This window comes from Halichoerus grypus, chromosome 4 (genome assembly GCF_964656455.1).
Source record: "Halichoerus grypus chromosome 4, mHalGry1.hap1.1, whole genome shotgun sequence".
NCBI classification, from domain to species: domain Eukaryota; kingdom Metazoa; phylum Chordata; class Mammalia; order Carnivora; family Phocidae; genus Halichoerus; species Halichoerus grypus.
Window position 1 is genome coordinate 124,163,879 of NC_135715.1, and position 15,305 is coordinate 124,179,183.

The 15,305-nt window shown below is 36.8% G+C and overlaps 1 protein-coding gene across 1 annotated transcript in view; it reads right to left on the reverse strand.

Annotated features, from left to right (window-relative positions):
• ITGB6 (integrin subunit beta 6) overlaps positions 1-14,623 on the reverse strand; it is a 75,074-nt gene extending 60,451 nt beyond the window's left edge. Inside the window, exons 1-5 of the mRNA XM_036071001.2 lie at positions 14,554-14,623; positions 14,371-14,446; positions 13,494-13,573; positions 10,377-10,581; positions 9,511-9,757 (exon numbers count right to left, since the gene is read on the reverse strand). Coding sequence (XP_035926894.2) covers positions 9,511-9,757; positions 10,377-10,581; positions 13,494-13,573; positions 14,371-14,431 — 593 coding nt within the window. The 5' untranslated portion in view covers positions 14,432-14,446; positions 14,554-14,623. The remainder of the gene's footprint in view (positions 1-9,510; positions 9,758-10,376; positions 10,582-13,493; positions 13,574-14,370; positions 14,447-14,553) is intronic.
• Positions 14,624-15,305: the final 682 nt, after the last annotated feature.

The following is a 15,305-nucleotide window of genomic DNA, read 5'->3' on the forward strand; positions in this document are numbered from 1 at the left end:
ATGACATCTCTAGAATCCTATGTTTTTTTTCCTGATTAAAGGGAATACATATTCACTAAAGAAAATTTGAGTTAATATAAAAGTGTAAAGAAGAAAATAAAACACACATTTTAATAGTTATGAGATGTATCACAGTTTGATAATCTATTACTAAAAATTTATTTCATAAATCTTTCTGTAATTAAATAATGTAGTGATCCTCCTGCTACAGCTTTGCAGACTGTATCTCTGCTTAGACCTGATTCTTTCAAGGGAAATTGCTGGGTTACTTTTCAATCCATATAAGCAAACTCCTTTCCAAAAAGTTTGTATCAATTACATCATGAAAAAAACAAAACAAAACAAAACAAAAATGTACCAGTGATTAGTTAAAAATGGCATCTTAATTTAACTTTTAATTTCCATTTTATTGCTACTAAGACCGCTAATTTGTTCATATTTATTGACAGTTTGTATTTCTTCTTTTGCCACTTGCCAACTTACATCCTTTGCTCATTTTCTTGGTTTTTATTTTCTAACTTAATTTTAAGAACCTTTTCTCTTCAAAATATTAAACTTTTGTCTTTGTGCTTTGTCTTTTAATTATGTTTATGCTGTTTTTGGATATATACCTTAAAACTTTTTATGTAGTCAAGTGTTTTTCAACCTTCAATTAGAGATGTATTTTGAAGAGTTATATGAGGAAGAGGTTTAATTTTCTTTTCGAATTGTTACCTATTAAATGGCAATGATTTAGCATTTGTCCTTATTGCTCTGATAACATTTAAAGTAGTTGTGTGCTGGAAGAAAATGCATTCGATTTAGAATAAGAAGACTGAACAGTTGTCTATTCTTGGGCAAGTTACTTACCACTGCTGGGCCTCAGTATCCTCATCTATAAAATGAGACTGATAATACCTACTTCACAAAGTTCTTGTGAGTTACATGAGATAAAAAGTATGTAACTGTGTGAGGTGTACCACTGTCCCTATAATCTAATTATTCTTGGAAATTGTTAGTTTAATCTTTTATTTTGGGCCGCTTGTTCACACTGTATCAAAATGGCATTTGAGCATCTTCTGAAACCAAAGAACTAGCATTCCTGTCTTTTTGTAAGAAATTTACACCTTTGTGGGTTAGAATTGCTAGATAGATCTAGTAGAACTCTGTGCTTTTAGAAAGTGGAATGAAATGTTAGTTTATTTATTTATTTTTTTAAAGATTTTATTTATTTATTTGACAGAGAGAGTGCACAAGTAGGCAGAAAAGCAGGCAGAGGGAGAGGGAGAAGCAGGCTCTCTGTTGAGCAGGGAGCCCGATGCAGGGCTCGATCCCAGGACCCCGGGATCATGACCTGAGCCCAAGGCAGACGCTTAACCGCCTGAGCCACCCAGGCGCCCCTGAAGTGTTAGTTTAATTCAGTAAACAGACTCACGTGCTAGGAGACCCATGTAGCTAAAGCAAAGCAGAATGTCAGACTTGGGTTATGCCAGGAAATTTTGAGTGGAGACTCCCCTGGTTTTGGTCAAAGTCCTTTCTCTAACAGAGGTTCATATTTGGCTATTACTTTTTTAGCATAGCAGTTGAAGGAAGTAGGTACTCATCACCAAATAATTTGATTTTGAGTCCCTAGATAATAATAGATTTGCATTTAAAATGCAGAATAATTATGAAACTCAATATACAAAAATACTATTTATATTTTTGTTAGAATTTTAAATAAATATACATAAATTAAGATTACAATGATACATACCAAATGGTTAACACCATCTTTTTGAGTGGGATTAAAAATAATTTCCTTTTTCCTTTTTTTGTCTGCATTCTCACATGGCCTTGTATTACCTTTACAATAAGAAACTATTCTGTACACTCATATATATTTATGTTTGTGTACATATAAGAAATCTAAGCATTTCATAGTTCTGCTTTCTCTTTTGCAAAACTACAATGAGTCCCTCACTGTTGGTGTCATATTAAAAAACAAACAAAACATGAAACAAAACATAGCACATATGAAATGATGTTAAAAAAGAAATCTCTCACAGTGTTTGACAGGGGAAGAAAATTTGACCTTTGTGTTATTAAATATATTTTTTAAAGATTTTATTTATTTATTTGACAGAGAGACACAGAGAGAGAAGGAACACAAGCAGGGGGAGCGGGAGAGGGAGAAGCAGGCTTCCTGCTGAGCAGGGAGCCCGACGAGGGGCTTAATCCCAGGACCCTGGGACCATGACCTGAGCCGAAGGCAGATGCTTAACGACTGAGCCACCCAGGCGCCCCGCTACTAAATACTTTTAAATGCACATTACAACCTATCTACAAGTATGAAAATGGAGAAACTATATTCTTGTCACTGTGTCTTAGATAAGAGCCTAAGGAAATCTTTAAAAATGTAAGCCACTTCAGCATTCTTACATGGTGAAATAAAATTTCTTAGTGACTCTACATCCAAGGAAGATAAAGAAAGAAAGCTACTCCAAAAAGCATGTTTTAAAAGTGTGGTGCACAGACCCACAAAGGTCCCTGAGACATTTTCAGAGAGGCCTTCAGGTCAAACTATTTTCTAATAATAATAAAAGATGTTATTTGTCTTTTTCACTGTGTTGACATTTGCACTGATGCTGCAAAAGCAATGGTGAGTAAAACTGCTGGTGCCTTTGCAGGAATCAAAGCCGTGGCTTGCAGCTGGCTAGTGGTCCTTAGGAATTTTCCTGGCAAGTATTTATCATCATAATAAAATTGCTAGTTTCATTTGATTATCCTTGATAAAGCAGTAAAAGTTATTAATTTTATTAAGTCTACACCCTTGAGTACATGGTTTTTAAAAAATGTATATTTCTGGGGCACCTGGCTGGCTCGGTTGGTAGAGCATGTGACTCTTGATCTCAGGGTCATGAGTTTGAGCTCCATCTTGGGCATGGAGCTTACTTAAAAATAAATAAATAAATAAATAATTTAAAAAATATTTCTGTGTAACTACATGGGAAATATGCATCTAGCATTTCTGCAGCACACCAAAGTACAATGTTTAGAGTGGGAAAAAAATATTTGCAATTGTTTGAGCTGAACTGGCCCTTTTTTTATAGAACGTTTTTACCCGAAAGAACGTTTGACAGCCAAACTATTATTCCAACTTGGGTACTTAGCAGACATGTTCTTAAATATGAAAAAAGCCTGTCAGTTCAAGGAAAACAACCCTCAGTATTTGTTGCCAATGATAAAATTAGAGGTAACTAGAAAATTAAAGTTTTGGAAAACATTAATCTGCTACCTATGAGATTAATAGCGTCTCAGTACTTTAAGATTTATCTGATGAGATTTATGGTGATATTAACAAATGCAACTTTTTTATACTGTGTCATGAAACTTGGAAGATCTATACAATTCACTGAAACAATATTTTCCAAATGGCCAAAGCATTATATTACAAAATCACATACATAAGTAAAAGAGCCATTCAAAGTGCAAGACAGGGGCACCTGGGTGATTCGGTCAGTTAAGTTAAGATTCTGACTCTTGGATTTTTGGCTCATATCTGATCTTATGGATCTTGGGATCTGCCCTTGCACCAGGCTCCTTGCTCAGCAGAGTCTGCTTGGGATTCTCTGCTTTTCCCTCCCCTTCTGCCCCTCCCCCTCATTCATGAGCTCTTTCTCAAATAAACAAATAAATAAAATCTTTTAAAAAAAAAAAAGTGCAAGACAGACCAATGGTTTTATGAAAAGTTCATTGATATTGTTTCAGATTCCCCTTGAAACTAACGTTTACCTCTTGTCTAGTTTGAATGTAGTATCAAAGAAGAATCAAAGAAGAATGTCCACACACATTGTAAAAATATATCAAATGCTTTTCTCTTTTCCAACTATATATCTATGTGAGGTTTGACTTTCTTCATGGAGTTCAACCAAAACAAAATATTGCAACAGACTAAATGTAGAAGAAGATACGAAGAAGATACTATTAAACCAAATATTTTAAGAGATTTTAACAATGTAAAACAGTGCCACTCTTCTTGCTAATTTTTGTTTTGTTATGAAAAATATAATTATTTTTAATAAAGATGTGCTTTTATAGTAATGTGCATTGTGTTTCTTATTGTAATTATTAAATGAATCAATAAATAATTATTTTAAAATTTTCTGTTTTATTTTCTAATATGCTGAATATTGAAAATATAACCCACATAAGCTAAAGCTCTTTGGGGTCTTAATTTTTAAAAGTGTAAGAAAGTCCTGACATCTAAAAGTCTGAGGACTCTAGCTTAAAATAACTAGAGATACCAAGAGTTGATGAGAGGAAGAAAACTAATACCTGTTTGTTATATTCTGAGCTCACTCAATTTTCACAATTACCCTAGGATGTGAATATTATTATCCCCATTTATAAGTGAAGAGACCAAACTCAGAGTAAGTTTTTTGTCCAAGGTTATGATTTAAACCCACGTCTCAAAAACTCCACATTCTTTCCTTTTACCTCTCATTGCCTTCCTACTAAAGAACATTTTATTCCATAATTATAAGGTTTGGATTGATCAAAGGATTGACTTTTATGTTTGGTATTTGAGTTCTTGGTGTGTATATGTCTGGGAGGTAGTATCTGGACAGAGAAAGTGGAAGAAATAAGGATGTGATGGGCAAGGAAAAAATATAATGTTGCAGGAAAGAGCTCGTTGCTTATAATTTTAACTAACGATGAATTTTGCCAATAAGAATAAAAGAAACACCTTTAGAAAATGGGAAAATATTGACCTTTCAAAAGATCAAACGTGTGATCCTCCTTTGGGACCCCATTCACCACACCTTGTACAATACTCTGGTCTCCCCCTAACTTCACTCTGTTGGTGTTGGGAGGAAGTACCATCTATGGAGCACTTCACGGTCAAGCCCAGGACCAAATGCTTCATTACCTCACTGGATCCTTATGACCACTCTGTGTGATCGGTATGGTTATTCCAAACTAAAGCTTTGAGGGTGAAACTGTTCACCTAAGGCAACGTTATAAGTGAGTAGATGAATCAGAACCGAATCCAGAGCTGACTGCAAAGCCCATCCTCTTAAATCACCATGCTATACTGCATGCCTGCTCCCCAAAGAATTTCAGCTTTTTGAGGACTGGGTGCAAATCTTTTTCTTCCAGATATCCCCATGCCTAGCACAATGCTTGGTACACAGTTGGAGCACAGTAAACTTCTGTTGAATGAATGAATGAATAAAAGAATGCATGAATGAAATGCTGTCAGAGCTATGAAAAGCCAAACTTCTTTCTTTTTTCTAGGAACCTGATTAAATACAGGGTCTTATTCTTAGATGATGGGCTGCCCACTTAGCTGAGCCATCTGTTTGTTAATTTTAATTGTTTTCTCTGGCAACATTTCTTCCTCATTGTTTCCCATTGTCATTACTGTACTTCATATTACTACATTTTATCTGGCCTGTGGCAGAAAGAATGATTTTTAAACAAGCGCTCTGAGACAGAGGTAATACTTTGTAATCCTAAACGAAACTACACTGCTGGACTCTCTACTAAAGCTTATTGCAGGAGAAAGACACCTAACATACCAAAGATCTAAATAATACAGATTTTAAACAGGTACAACATTCTCTGATTTAAAAAAACAAAAAAGGCCAGAGCATTAGAAACACTTTTATATTAAACAGTTAAGAGGCTGTTAGAACCAAGTTTATTTCACTTGACAAGTGAATCAAACAATTGATAATAGTAATCATACCTTACTTTTTAAAAGATTTAATATACAACATAAATCTGTTCTCTAGAAATCTGTTTGTTCAGTGTTGTTGGAACTGCTAGAAAGATCCATTCTTTTTTTTCTTCCTTACTAACAGAATCCTGGCTTTATTTGGGGTAACAATATGCTTCCTTTGCAGCTGGAAGGGGCCATGTAACAAAGTACTGCCAATGAGATGCAAGTATAAGGAGGTGGGGAAAATTTCTGGCAAAACTCCTTAAATCAAGGAAATAAAATTCAACGTCCATTTATGATTTTAAAAAATTGTACCCAACAAGGAATAGAAGGGAACTTCCTTGATCTGATAAAAGGAATCAAAAAACCCACTAGCTAACAACATAATCAATGGTGAAATGTTGAAGATTTCCTCCCCAAATCACAAGCAACATAAATGACATCTTTCTCCACTTCTATTTAAAATGACCCTAACCAGTGCAACGAGGCAAGAAAAAGAACAAAGAGGTATACATATTGGAAGAGGAAGAAGTTGTTATTCATAAATGACATGATCAAGTACACAAAATTCTAAGGAATTTACAAAAAATCAAACTAGAACTAATGGGAAAATTTATCAAGTTTGCAGGATGAAATGTGAGTATGCAAAATCAATTGCATTTCTATATGTTTTCAACAAACAAGTAGAAAACACCTTTTAAAAAAGCCTAGGAATAAATCAAACAAAGGACGTGTAGGGTATCTACCCTGAAAATGACAAACCATTACTGAGAGAAAGAAGACAAGATCTAAATGAATGGAAATATATGTCATATGCAATGATTGGAACATTCAGTGTTTTAAAGATGTCCATTATCCCTCAATTGATCTATGATTTTGATGTAATTCTAATCAAAATCTCAGCATATTTTTTTGAAGAAATCAACAATCTCATTCTAAAATTTCTGTGGAAATGCAAAGGATCTAGAATAGCAAAACAAAAGAGGAACAAAGTTGGAGGATTTACACTCCTGATTTCAAGAATTTTTATAAAGTTGCAGTAAGAAAGATGGTAAGGCATTGGTGGTTACATGGGTGTATTCAACGGATCAGGTGGGACAGAATGAAGTGTCCAGAATTACACTCATACATATGCTCTCAATTACTTGTTAACAAAAGCATAAATATAATTCAATGGGGAAAGAAAAATCTTGCTTAACAAATAGTGCTGGAGCAATCGGATATTTGCATGGAAACAAAAGACGAATCTAAGCCTTTTCCTCATTCCAAATATAAAAATTAATTTGAGATCATAGATCTAAATGCAAGAGCTTGAACCATAAAGTTTCTAGAAGAAAAATAGGAAGAACATTTGGGATATTTCGTTAGGCAAAGATTTTTTAGGACAAAAAATACACTAACCATAATATTAAAAATTGACAAATCAGACTCCAACAAAATTAGAAACTTTTGTTTGACCAAAGGCATTACTAGAAAAATAAAAACACAACCCACAAACTGGAAAGAAATATTTATAAAGCACATATTTGACAGAGAACTTTTATCCAGGATATACAAGGAACTCATATAACACAATATTAAGAAGAAAATCTAATTTTTAAGAATGGGCAAAAAATTTGAAAAGATACTTCACAAAATAAGATATGAGAATGGGAGAAAAACACATGAAAAATGCTCAACACCTTTTGTTACTAGGGAAATGCAAATTAAAGCTACAATAAGATACACTGTTATCAGAATGGCTAAAATTAGAAAGACTGACAATACTAGGTGTTATCAAGGATTTGGAATGATTGGAATCCTCACACATAGCTGATGGAAATGTAAAATGGCACATCTACTTTGGAAAACAATTGGATTGTTCCTTTAAAAATTAAAATGATACTTACTATACAATTCAGTAATTCCAATTCTAGGTATCTATCCAAGAGAAACAAAAACATACATACACACAAAGATTTATAGGCAAGTGATTGATCATAGCAACATTTTTCATGATAGCCAAAAAATGGGAAACGGCCCAAATGTCCATCAATGAAAGAATGAATAAATGAAGAATAATAAATACATACAGTGGACTACTACTTAAAACAAAAAGGAAGAAACTGCCGATAAACACAAAATTATGGATGAATCTCAGAAACATTATGTTGAACAAAAGAAGCCAGAAATAAAAGGTATATACTATGTTATTTCATTTATATGAAATCCAAGAATAGGCAAAAACCAATCTAAATTATGGAAATCAGAAAGTGGTTACCTCTGGGGTAGTAGAACTGACTATAAAATGGCACAAGGAAGCTTTGGAAATGCTCTACATCACATTTTAGGTGGTAATTACATTGGCATATTCCACTGTCAAAACTCATCAAACTGAGCATTTCTGATGTGTGCATCTTGGTACGTGTCAATTATACCTCGAAATAAAAGGTGGGGAGAAAGATAGTGCCCTTTATTGATCCGCCCCTCTCTTCCTCTTTCTTTCCTGCCTGGAATGAAGAAGTCATGAGTAGCATCCCAGAAAACTCCTTGGGCCTTGAAGATAAAATCCAAGAACCAATATGGCAGAGCAGAAAGCAGAAAAGACCCAGATCCCTGATGCGTGGAGCTGCCATACCAGCCCTGAATTACCTTTCTCTAGACTCCATTCATGTGAAAAAGAAAAAAACTCCCCCTTTTTAAGCCACTATCTCTGATGCTTGCAACCAAACACAGTTCCTAACAGTTACAGTCAGTGATGAATTCCTTTCACGGTCAAATTATTTTGACTGTGTCAGATTCTAGTTGGGAAGCACATTGAAATGTTTTTAAATGATATTATAAAGGTGTTTGTCTTTTAGAGATTGATGCTTGTATTAAAAGTCAATATACTTTTGGAAAGTCATTGCATATATGCTAGATTCATAGTAGTAAGGGGCTTGGTTTGGGACCAACCCAGATTTGGTACAGATCACTGATTAGTCGTGCGGCCTTGGGAGAATTACTAATATCGCAGAGCCTCTGTTACTTCCTCTGAGTATAGCTATGATAAAACCTGCTTTGAACTGTTGTTATTATAAAGATTGAATGAGGTCATGTATGTGAAACCTTCAGCACAGAGTTTGGCACAGAGCAAATAGTAGCTCTTTTTAATAGAAGGATAGTGAATAACTTGATTCTGAACACGTCATTGACTGTATAGGGAAGCCATCACAAAGCAACTTGCCCTTGACCATCACCTGGATAACAAATGGTTTTAATAGCTGATAATAACAGATTATAATGGGGTCCATAATGCTTAATTTCCTACTGAATTAGATAGAAGTGAAGGCTGCAAAGCCCTTCTCCAAGCAATAAGAGAAATCCCCATTTCCCAAAGTATGTCAGAGGGAGCTGCACGAATTGTTATTTTGGCAGAAGTCATTGTAGTGGAGAAAGATACTCTGAGAAAGTGTGAGTTACTGTCCAATAGCCTCAGAAAGTGGTGGTCATTGGGCCTAGAAGGTCTCTGAGGGGCTGTGGATGGACACAGGCCATCGGAACCTACAGTGAAAGACGCGCTTTCCTAGTCTGCTGAGCACTAAGCCAAATTTGCCACATCCTGAGAAAGATGCTACACAGGAAGACAGATGTGAGGATGCTGCAAGAACCCAAGACTAGAACCAGGTATTGAGATGAGGTCATCTTGGTTCCAAGGGGCCCAGGCAACTGAGAGAGCTGCTGAGATCCAACCTGGCAGGAGCGAAATGCCAAGGAGTTAGCAAGCTCCTGCCAAGTGCAGCTCAGAGCGGGGCTTTCTCTACAGAAAATCAGTGTTCCAAGATGCCAGAGAATCATTTACTTACCTGCAAGGGTTGGCGATTTCTTCTGGGGTTGTTTTCACAAAAGGGGAGACAGGTTTTTCCACAAAAGAGCCGAAGCCCAGTCTAAAGTTGCTGGTTAATTTAGACATCTCCTTGGAAAGCAGGGAGCCCAGCTCTTTGATTGTGTTGAGGTCATCATCCATGGAGGCCGAGAGGTCCATGAGGTAATACAAGTCCACCGGGTAGTCCTCCGTCTGGCGGACTTGCACTTGCAGAGTCTGTTCACTGCCTGCAAAAACCCCCATGAGAAAAGCAAATCCATAAAAATACATCAAGACTCCTTCATGAGTGGCCAATTACGGGGCCACCTGGTTATTTCATTTCAGGGAGAACTTACTGAAGATACTTAGGATTTCATAAACTATCCGGTAAAGTTTACAAGTGAATGAGCCCATGAAAATCTTTCAGCAGCGAGTTTAGAGCTACTGAAGGAGGTAAAAGTTAGGATATTTTATATCTCCTTGGGAGAACTAGCATCCATTTAGATGGAAGATAAGCTGAATTTTTTGTATGTGGTTTTAGCAAAAGAGAAGAAAATAAAGAGGAGTTTAAAGCTACATTACAATGCTTAAAGAAATGTGAGGTAAGCCTTAACAACATTTGAGTAATTCAAATGCTTACTATTAGATAAGCTTATTTTAGTAACTCATTTGGAGTGCAAGTGACCCATGTGAATGAAGAAAAGTGTTAGGCCAGCGATTCTCTATTTCCTTAAGAATGGGAAATCTGAGTAATAATAATCAATGATATGTAACATGGTACAAGATATATTAGCTTAATAATGGTATTACCATATGTGGCATTAGATTTATTTACATGAGCCAATGCTCATGTAAATCATAACATACCTGGTCTCAATTTAAGAGTCAACTTTTGAGGCGCAATCTGAACAATGTCAGAACTATTTTTCTGTCTGCCTACACTGAGAGGCTTATTTGTATGTATTTCTACTTGGGAGACAGGGTTTTCGATGAAAGTTAGTTGACATCCTTTAGCTAAAAGATTTGCTGGGGTATCACACCTTTCTCCAACTCCAGATGGATGGGTAAAATTCTAAAAAAAGAGAAAAAAAGACAAAGAGAAAAAGAAGACAAATCTCCATTTGTTTATCAGACAAAAAAAATTTTTTTTTTGCTTATTTTACTAGTTAGGCATCTTGCCATTCTCAGTATATCATATTCCCATGTGCCTGAGTAAAATTGGATTCTCCTTTTAATCATATCCAGTTGAATTCACCTAACAGTCTTTTATTTGTTGGTGTTGCTATTTTGTTCTTAATATTCACTTCTTTGAGGCTTCTTCTGTGCCATGACCAGCTCCTTGAAACAGTTGGGCTCTAGAGTTAATATCATCCCATGAATTTGTCTGTTTGGGTTGACCTGTAGGCTCCTGGACTGTCTTAGCTCTCAGTGTGTCTAGTACCAAATCTGGTGGCAAAGAGAGATTTCCTGTGGGGTCTGAAAGGGCAAAATATTGTGACATCTCCCTATCTAGCTCTCTGTTGTGGTTTAATTTGTGGATGCATCATTACCCTTCTATTGCAGCCTTACTTCACTAAAGTCATCCTCTTGGGGACTTTAAATTCAGTGTCTGAAAGTGTTCCAGTTCAAGGTCTTTTAGAACTTTTCTCCAAGATTTGGAGGTGCAGAAGGGAAGCAAAAGAGAATATAAAAGACTGCTTTTCTGTGTAGGACTCAGGAGTTTCCCAGTTCCCTTCTGATCCACCTGGTAACATGGAACAGTGAGATGAATGTTTCCAGGCAGAGATGTGGCCATTATAACCTTACAACATTGACCTGTCTTACCTAATAGCCAAGGCTATTCTAGAACTGCTGTAGCTCTAAGCAAAGTCAAGCTTGAGGCTCATTGATTGTCATGCTTGAAAAGACGCAAACCAATGCTCATATTGTTTTTCCTCATCTCTTAGAATTCTAAGCCACTCTAGTTATTTCACCAACTAGAAAAGTTATATTTCTTCTGAAATTGATTTTTTAAAGAGTCATTTATTTATTTGAGAGAGAGAGAGAGAGCATGAGCAGGGGAAGGGGCAGAAGGAGAGGGGAAGAGAGAGAATCTCAAGCAGACTCCCCGCTGAGCATGGAGTCCAACATGGGGCTCGATCCCATAACCAGGAGATCATGGCCTGAGTCAAAATCAAAAGTCAGATATTTGACAGATGATGCCATCCAGGCTCCCCTGAAATTGATTTTTTACAATATAACTGATTATCTGGCAGTCAGAGCTGTGCCTGTTTGAGGCCCTAGACTAAGCGTAGCGAGCACTGTAACTCCCCCTGATCATCCAGAGCAAGCAGTGGCTTGGCAAGGCCTCAGGATGCCTCTCCACACAGTGTGGCTGCTACCACCTGTAAATACAGTGTTGGCCAGCACACGAGAGGTGGTGGTAACTGCAGAACCTTTTTTTTCAATCTGCTCTAAACAGAGGCCTAATGTACTTTTTGCTTCAGTTGCCTCAACTACTTCTACTGTTAGAGTGCATTTAGAATAATCTGGCCTTAAAAATTGATGGTGATTTGTGGGGCGTCTGGGTGGCTCAGTTGGTTAAGTGTCTGCCTTGGGCTCAGGTCATGATCTTGGGGTCCTGGGATTGAGCCCTGCGGCGGGCTCCCCACTCAGTGGAGAGTCTGTTTCTCCCTCTCCCTCTGCCCCTCCCCCCCACTAGTGTGTGTGCTCTCTCTCTCTCTCTCTCTCAAATAAATAAACAAAATCTTTAAAAAAAATTGACAGTGATTTGGCTAACAAGTATCATCCACAAGTAAAGCTATTAGTAGTAACTTAAGAAGCTCTCTTAAATGAATGCTTAAAAAATGCATTTAAATACAAATTCTACAGGTAGGCATATAGTTAGACTGATTTGTTGTTTTATGTCTCTGGCATGAAACTAATACTGTCTTCTTCAGGGAGTCAACATAAAAAAAATATGCGGGTTTTTCCCTCTTGGTATATTCTCAAAACTGCTTTTGATATGTGAGCTCAAAAAAAGCATAATTCCTTCGCACTTTGATGTACGGCCCATCCGTTCAAGGCAGTAATGGGGGAGTTGGCTAGGTGTGTCCTCTGGGTCTGTGAGGCCTTCCTCCACGGTATACAGTCAGCTTGGAATTTCAGTCTTAACAGTTCTCACCTCCTCCTGAGCCAGGCGCCCAGGCTCATTCCCCTTTGAGCCTGCTACTCAGTTCTTGCTGACCTTGGCATTTGTATGCTTTCATTTGTGCTCGGATACTCTTTATGAGATTCAGTAGAGAACTGTTCTAAATCCAGAAAGAGTTAAGGCGGCTCTTCCTTACCAGGAGTCATTTGCAGACTGTTCTTCAGGGTCACAGAAGGCAGTGACTTGGGATTCCTCATGACCTGTGCTACCACCCCTTATAGAACTTTCACGCACTTTTCAGTTTGATCAGATAAGGAAGGTCTGTTTCGGGCTTTGTCATTGGTGTGGTACAGTCACCAAGCTCATGAAAGCTTAATTTTTAAAAGAACTGGATACTGTCTGAGCAGCAAAATTTTCCCCCAGACTTCTCTTAGAACCTAACAGTGGTTCCCAATGGATCCTGGTTCCCAGATGGAACACAATTATGATATTGAAGTCAAATGTATATTTAACTTTAGAAAATATCATCTCTGTGATCTCTGATTACTCAGAGCCTCGGCATTTGACACGTAACCAGTGAGAAATGCCTTTAAAATAAGAGGAGGAATCAGGTTAAATAAAGGAACCCGAGTTAGATATTTTTCACCATGATTTTGACATTCGCTACCTCTGCAAGTTGTTTTTGGAAGTAATCACGTGAATGACACGGTGGCCTACTGATGCTTATATTTTCCTTTCCTGATTTGTCTCACTCCTATTCCCCACAGAAAGCAGGACGCCATCAGAACGATCATCGATGGAAGCCACATAACCCGTAATTGCAGTTTTTTTACAAACATGCTGAGGTTGTTTACCTCCTGAGAACACCAGGCACATTGGGGTCCAATGAGTAAGCAGTCTTCACAGGTCTCTGCCCCTCCCATGGCACAGCCACCTGTGTTTAAACCCAGCAAGACACAGGGATTCAGCACACTCGCAGTCATTTTCATTTACGAGAAAGAAGTCTAGTTCTTAAAATACTTGAATGAAGCAACATCAAAGTTGATGTTAGGCTTCAGAGATCAGTTCTTCAAAAGTTTGCAACTCGTTAAAAAGTTCACGTTTTACATCTGTCACATGGAGAATATGTGTGTCTTTTTAGCTAAAAGTGATCATTCTTCTTTTTTTTCTTAAAATATAAAACTATCTCAACATTCACAAACTTAGGACCATTCATTGTGTTTATTATGCTCATTCACTATCACCCACTTTAATTTTTAAAAATTATTTGCAACATAACAAAATAAAATTTAAAAAAATGAAGACTTAAAAATTTAATTCAAGAAAACAAAAAAATGTGTCTCTCTTAAATGAATGATTTTTTTTTAATTTTTAAAGTAAGTTCTTTCTCGAGATTATTTCTCTTAAGTGTAAGACCTTGTCAATAGAATAGCTAGAAAAGTTACCAAGATGGTTGTCACTAAGGTATTAAGGAGCCCTATTATGTAATAAAGCTGTTTAATTCTCCTCATTAAGATGCCCATGCAACCTTTGTATTTATTTACCTGAAGCAGAGAGCATTTGCTGTGGGAACAGCCCTGCCTCTGCCTGTAATTTGTTAAAGCGTTCGTTCAATGGCCAACAAGCGATCGAACAGATCAAATAAAAAATGACTTCAGATCTAGTTTGAACCAAATGACAGGTTTGTCAAGCATACCAAGAAAGCAATATATCGGAGAGCTTAAGTCTTACCTTGTACGTGATCATTCCTTCCTAGAAATAGAAAGAACAGGCAAAGCAGTTCAATCCCCATTCGTTTCAGTTCTCTCTGTGCAGACAGATTAAAAAATGAATTACCTTCAACATTATAAGACCAAAGCTGAACATCGTTAAAGTCTTTCTTTCTGGAGGTGTAAAATGTTAAATACTACTTACACTGCTTTAGAAAGAAACTTGAGATGTAAATTTAAAAGTTTTCATTAAGACTGAAATGAAAACAGGCTACCTGGACAGGTAAAGAAGGAAAGCTGTGTTTAAAAGCAACTCCAACATGATTTACTTCCTTGTTCTCCTTATAAGGAAGGCAGGTGTACAATCACCAAGAAGGTGGGGAAATTCATTCAGTAGAAATTTTTGTGTGAGTTCTCTTAGTCTCTCTGCATCCTAGAGAAAGTTAATATCTTTAGTGAAATATTGATCAATAAAATGTCCAAAGAGCAATGGGAATATAATCTAAAGTTGTTCCTAAATTTTAATTTAATAGCAACAGTAAAGGTGATAAATCAAACAAAAACATATAAGTTATATGTAAGGAGGGTTTTTTTTTTTAAAAGATTTTATTTATTTATTTGACAGAGAGAGAGACAGCGAGAGAAGGAACACAAGCAGGGGGAGAGGGAGAGGGAGAAGCAAGCTTCCCACTGAGCAGGCAGCCCGATACAGGGCTCGAACCCAAGACCCTGGGATCATGACCTGAGCCGAAGGCAGACGCTTAATGACTGAGCCACCCAGGTACCCTGTAAGGAGGGTTTTAAAATGAGCTAAAGGAAGATACCTGAGATTTTTGTATTCCATTGTTAAATCCTTTTGCAGAAAATTGAAAGGAACTCTGAAAAATAAAAATCATTTTACAATTAAAATAGAAGGCAGTCTAGGGAAAGCAAAACACTGTGCTCCCTTGTTTTTCA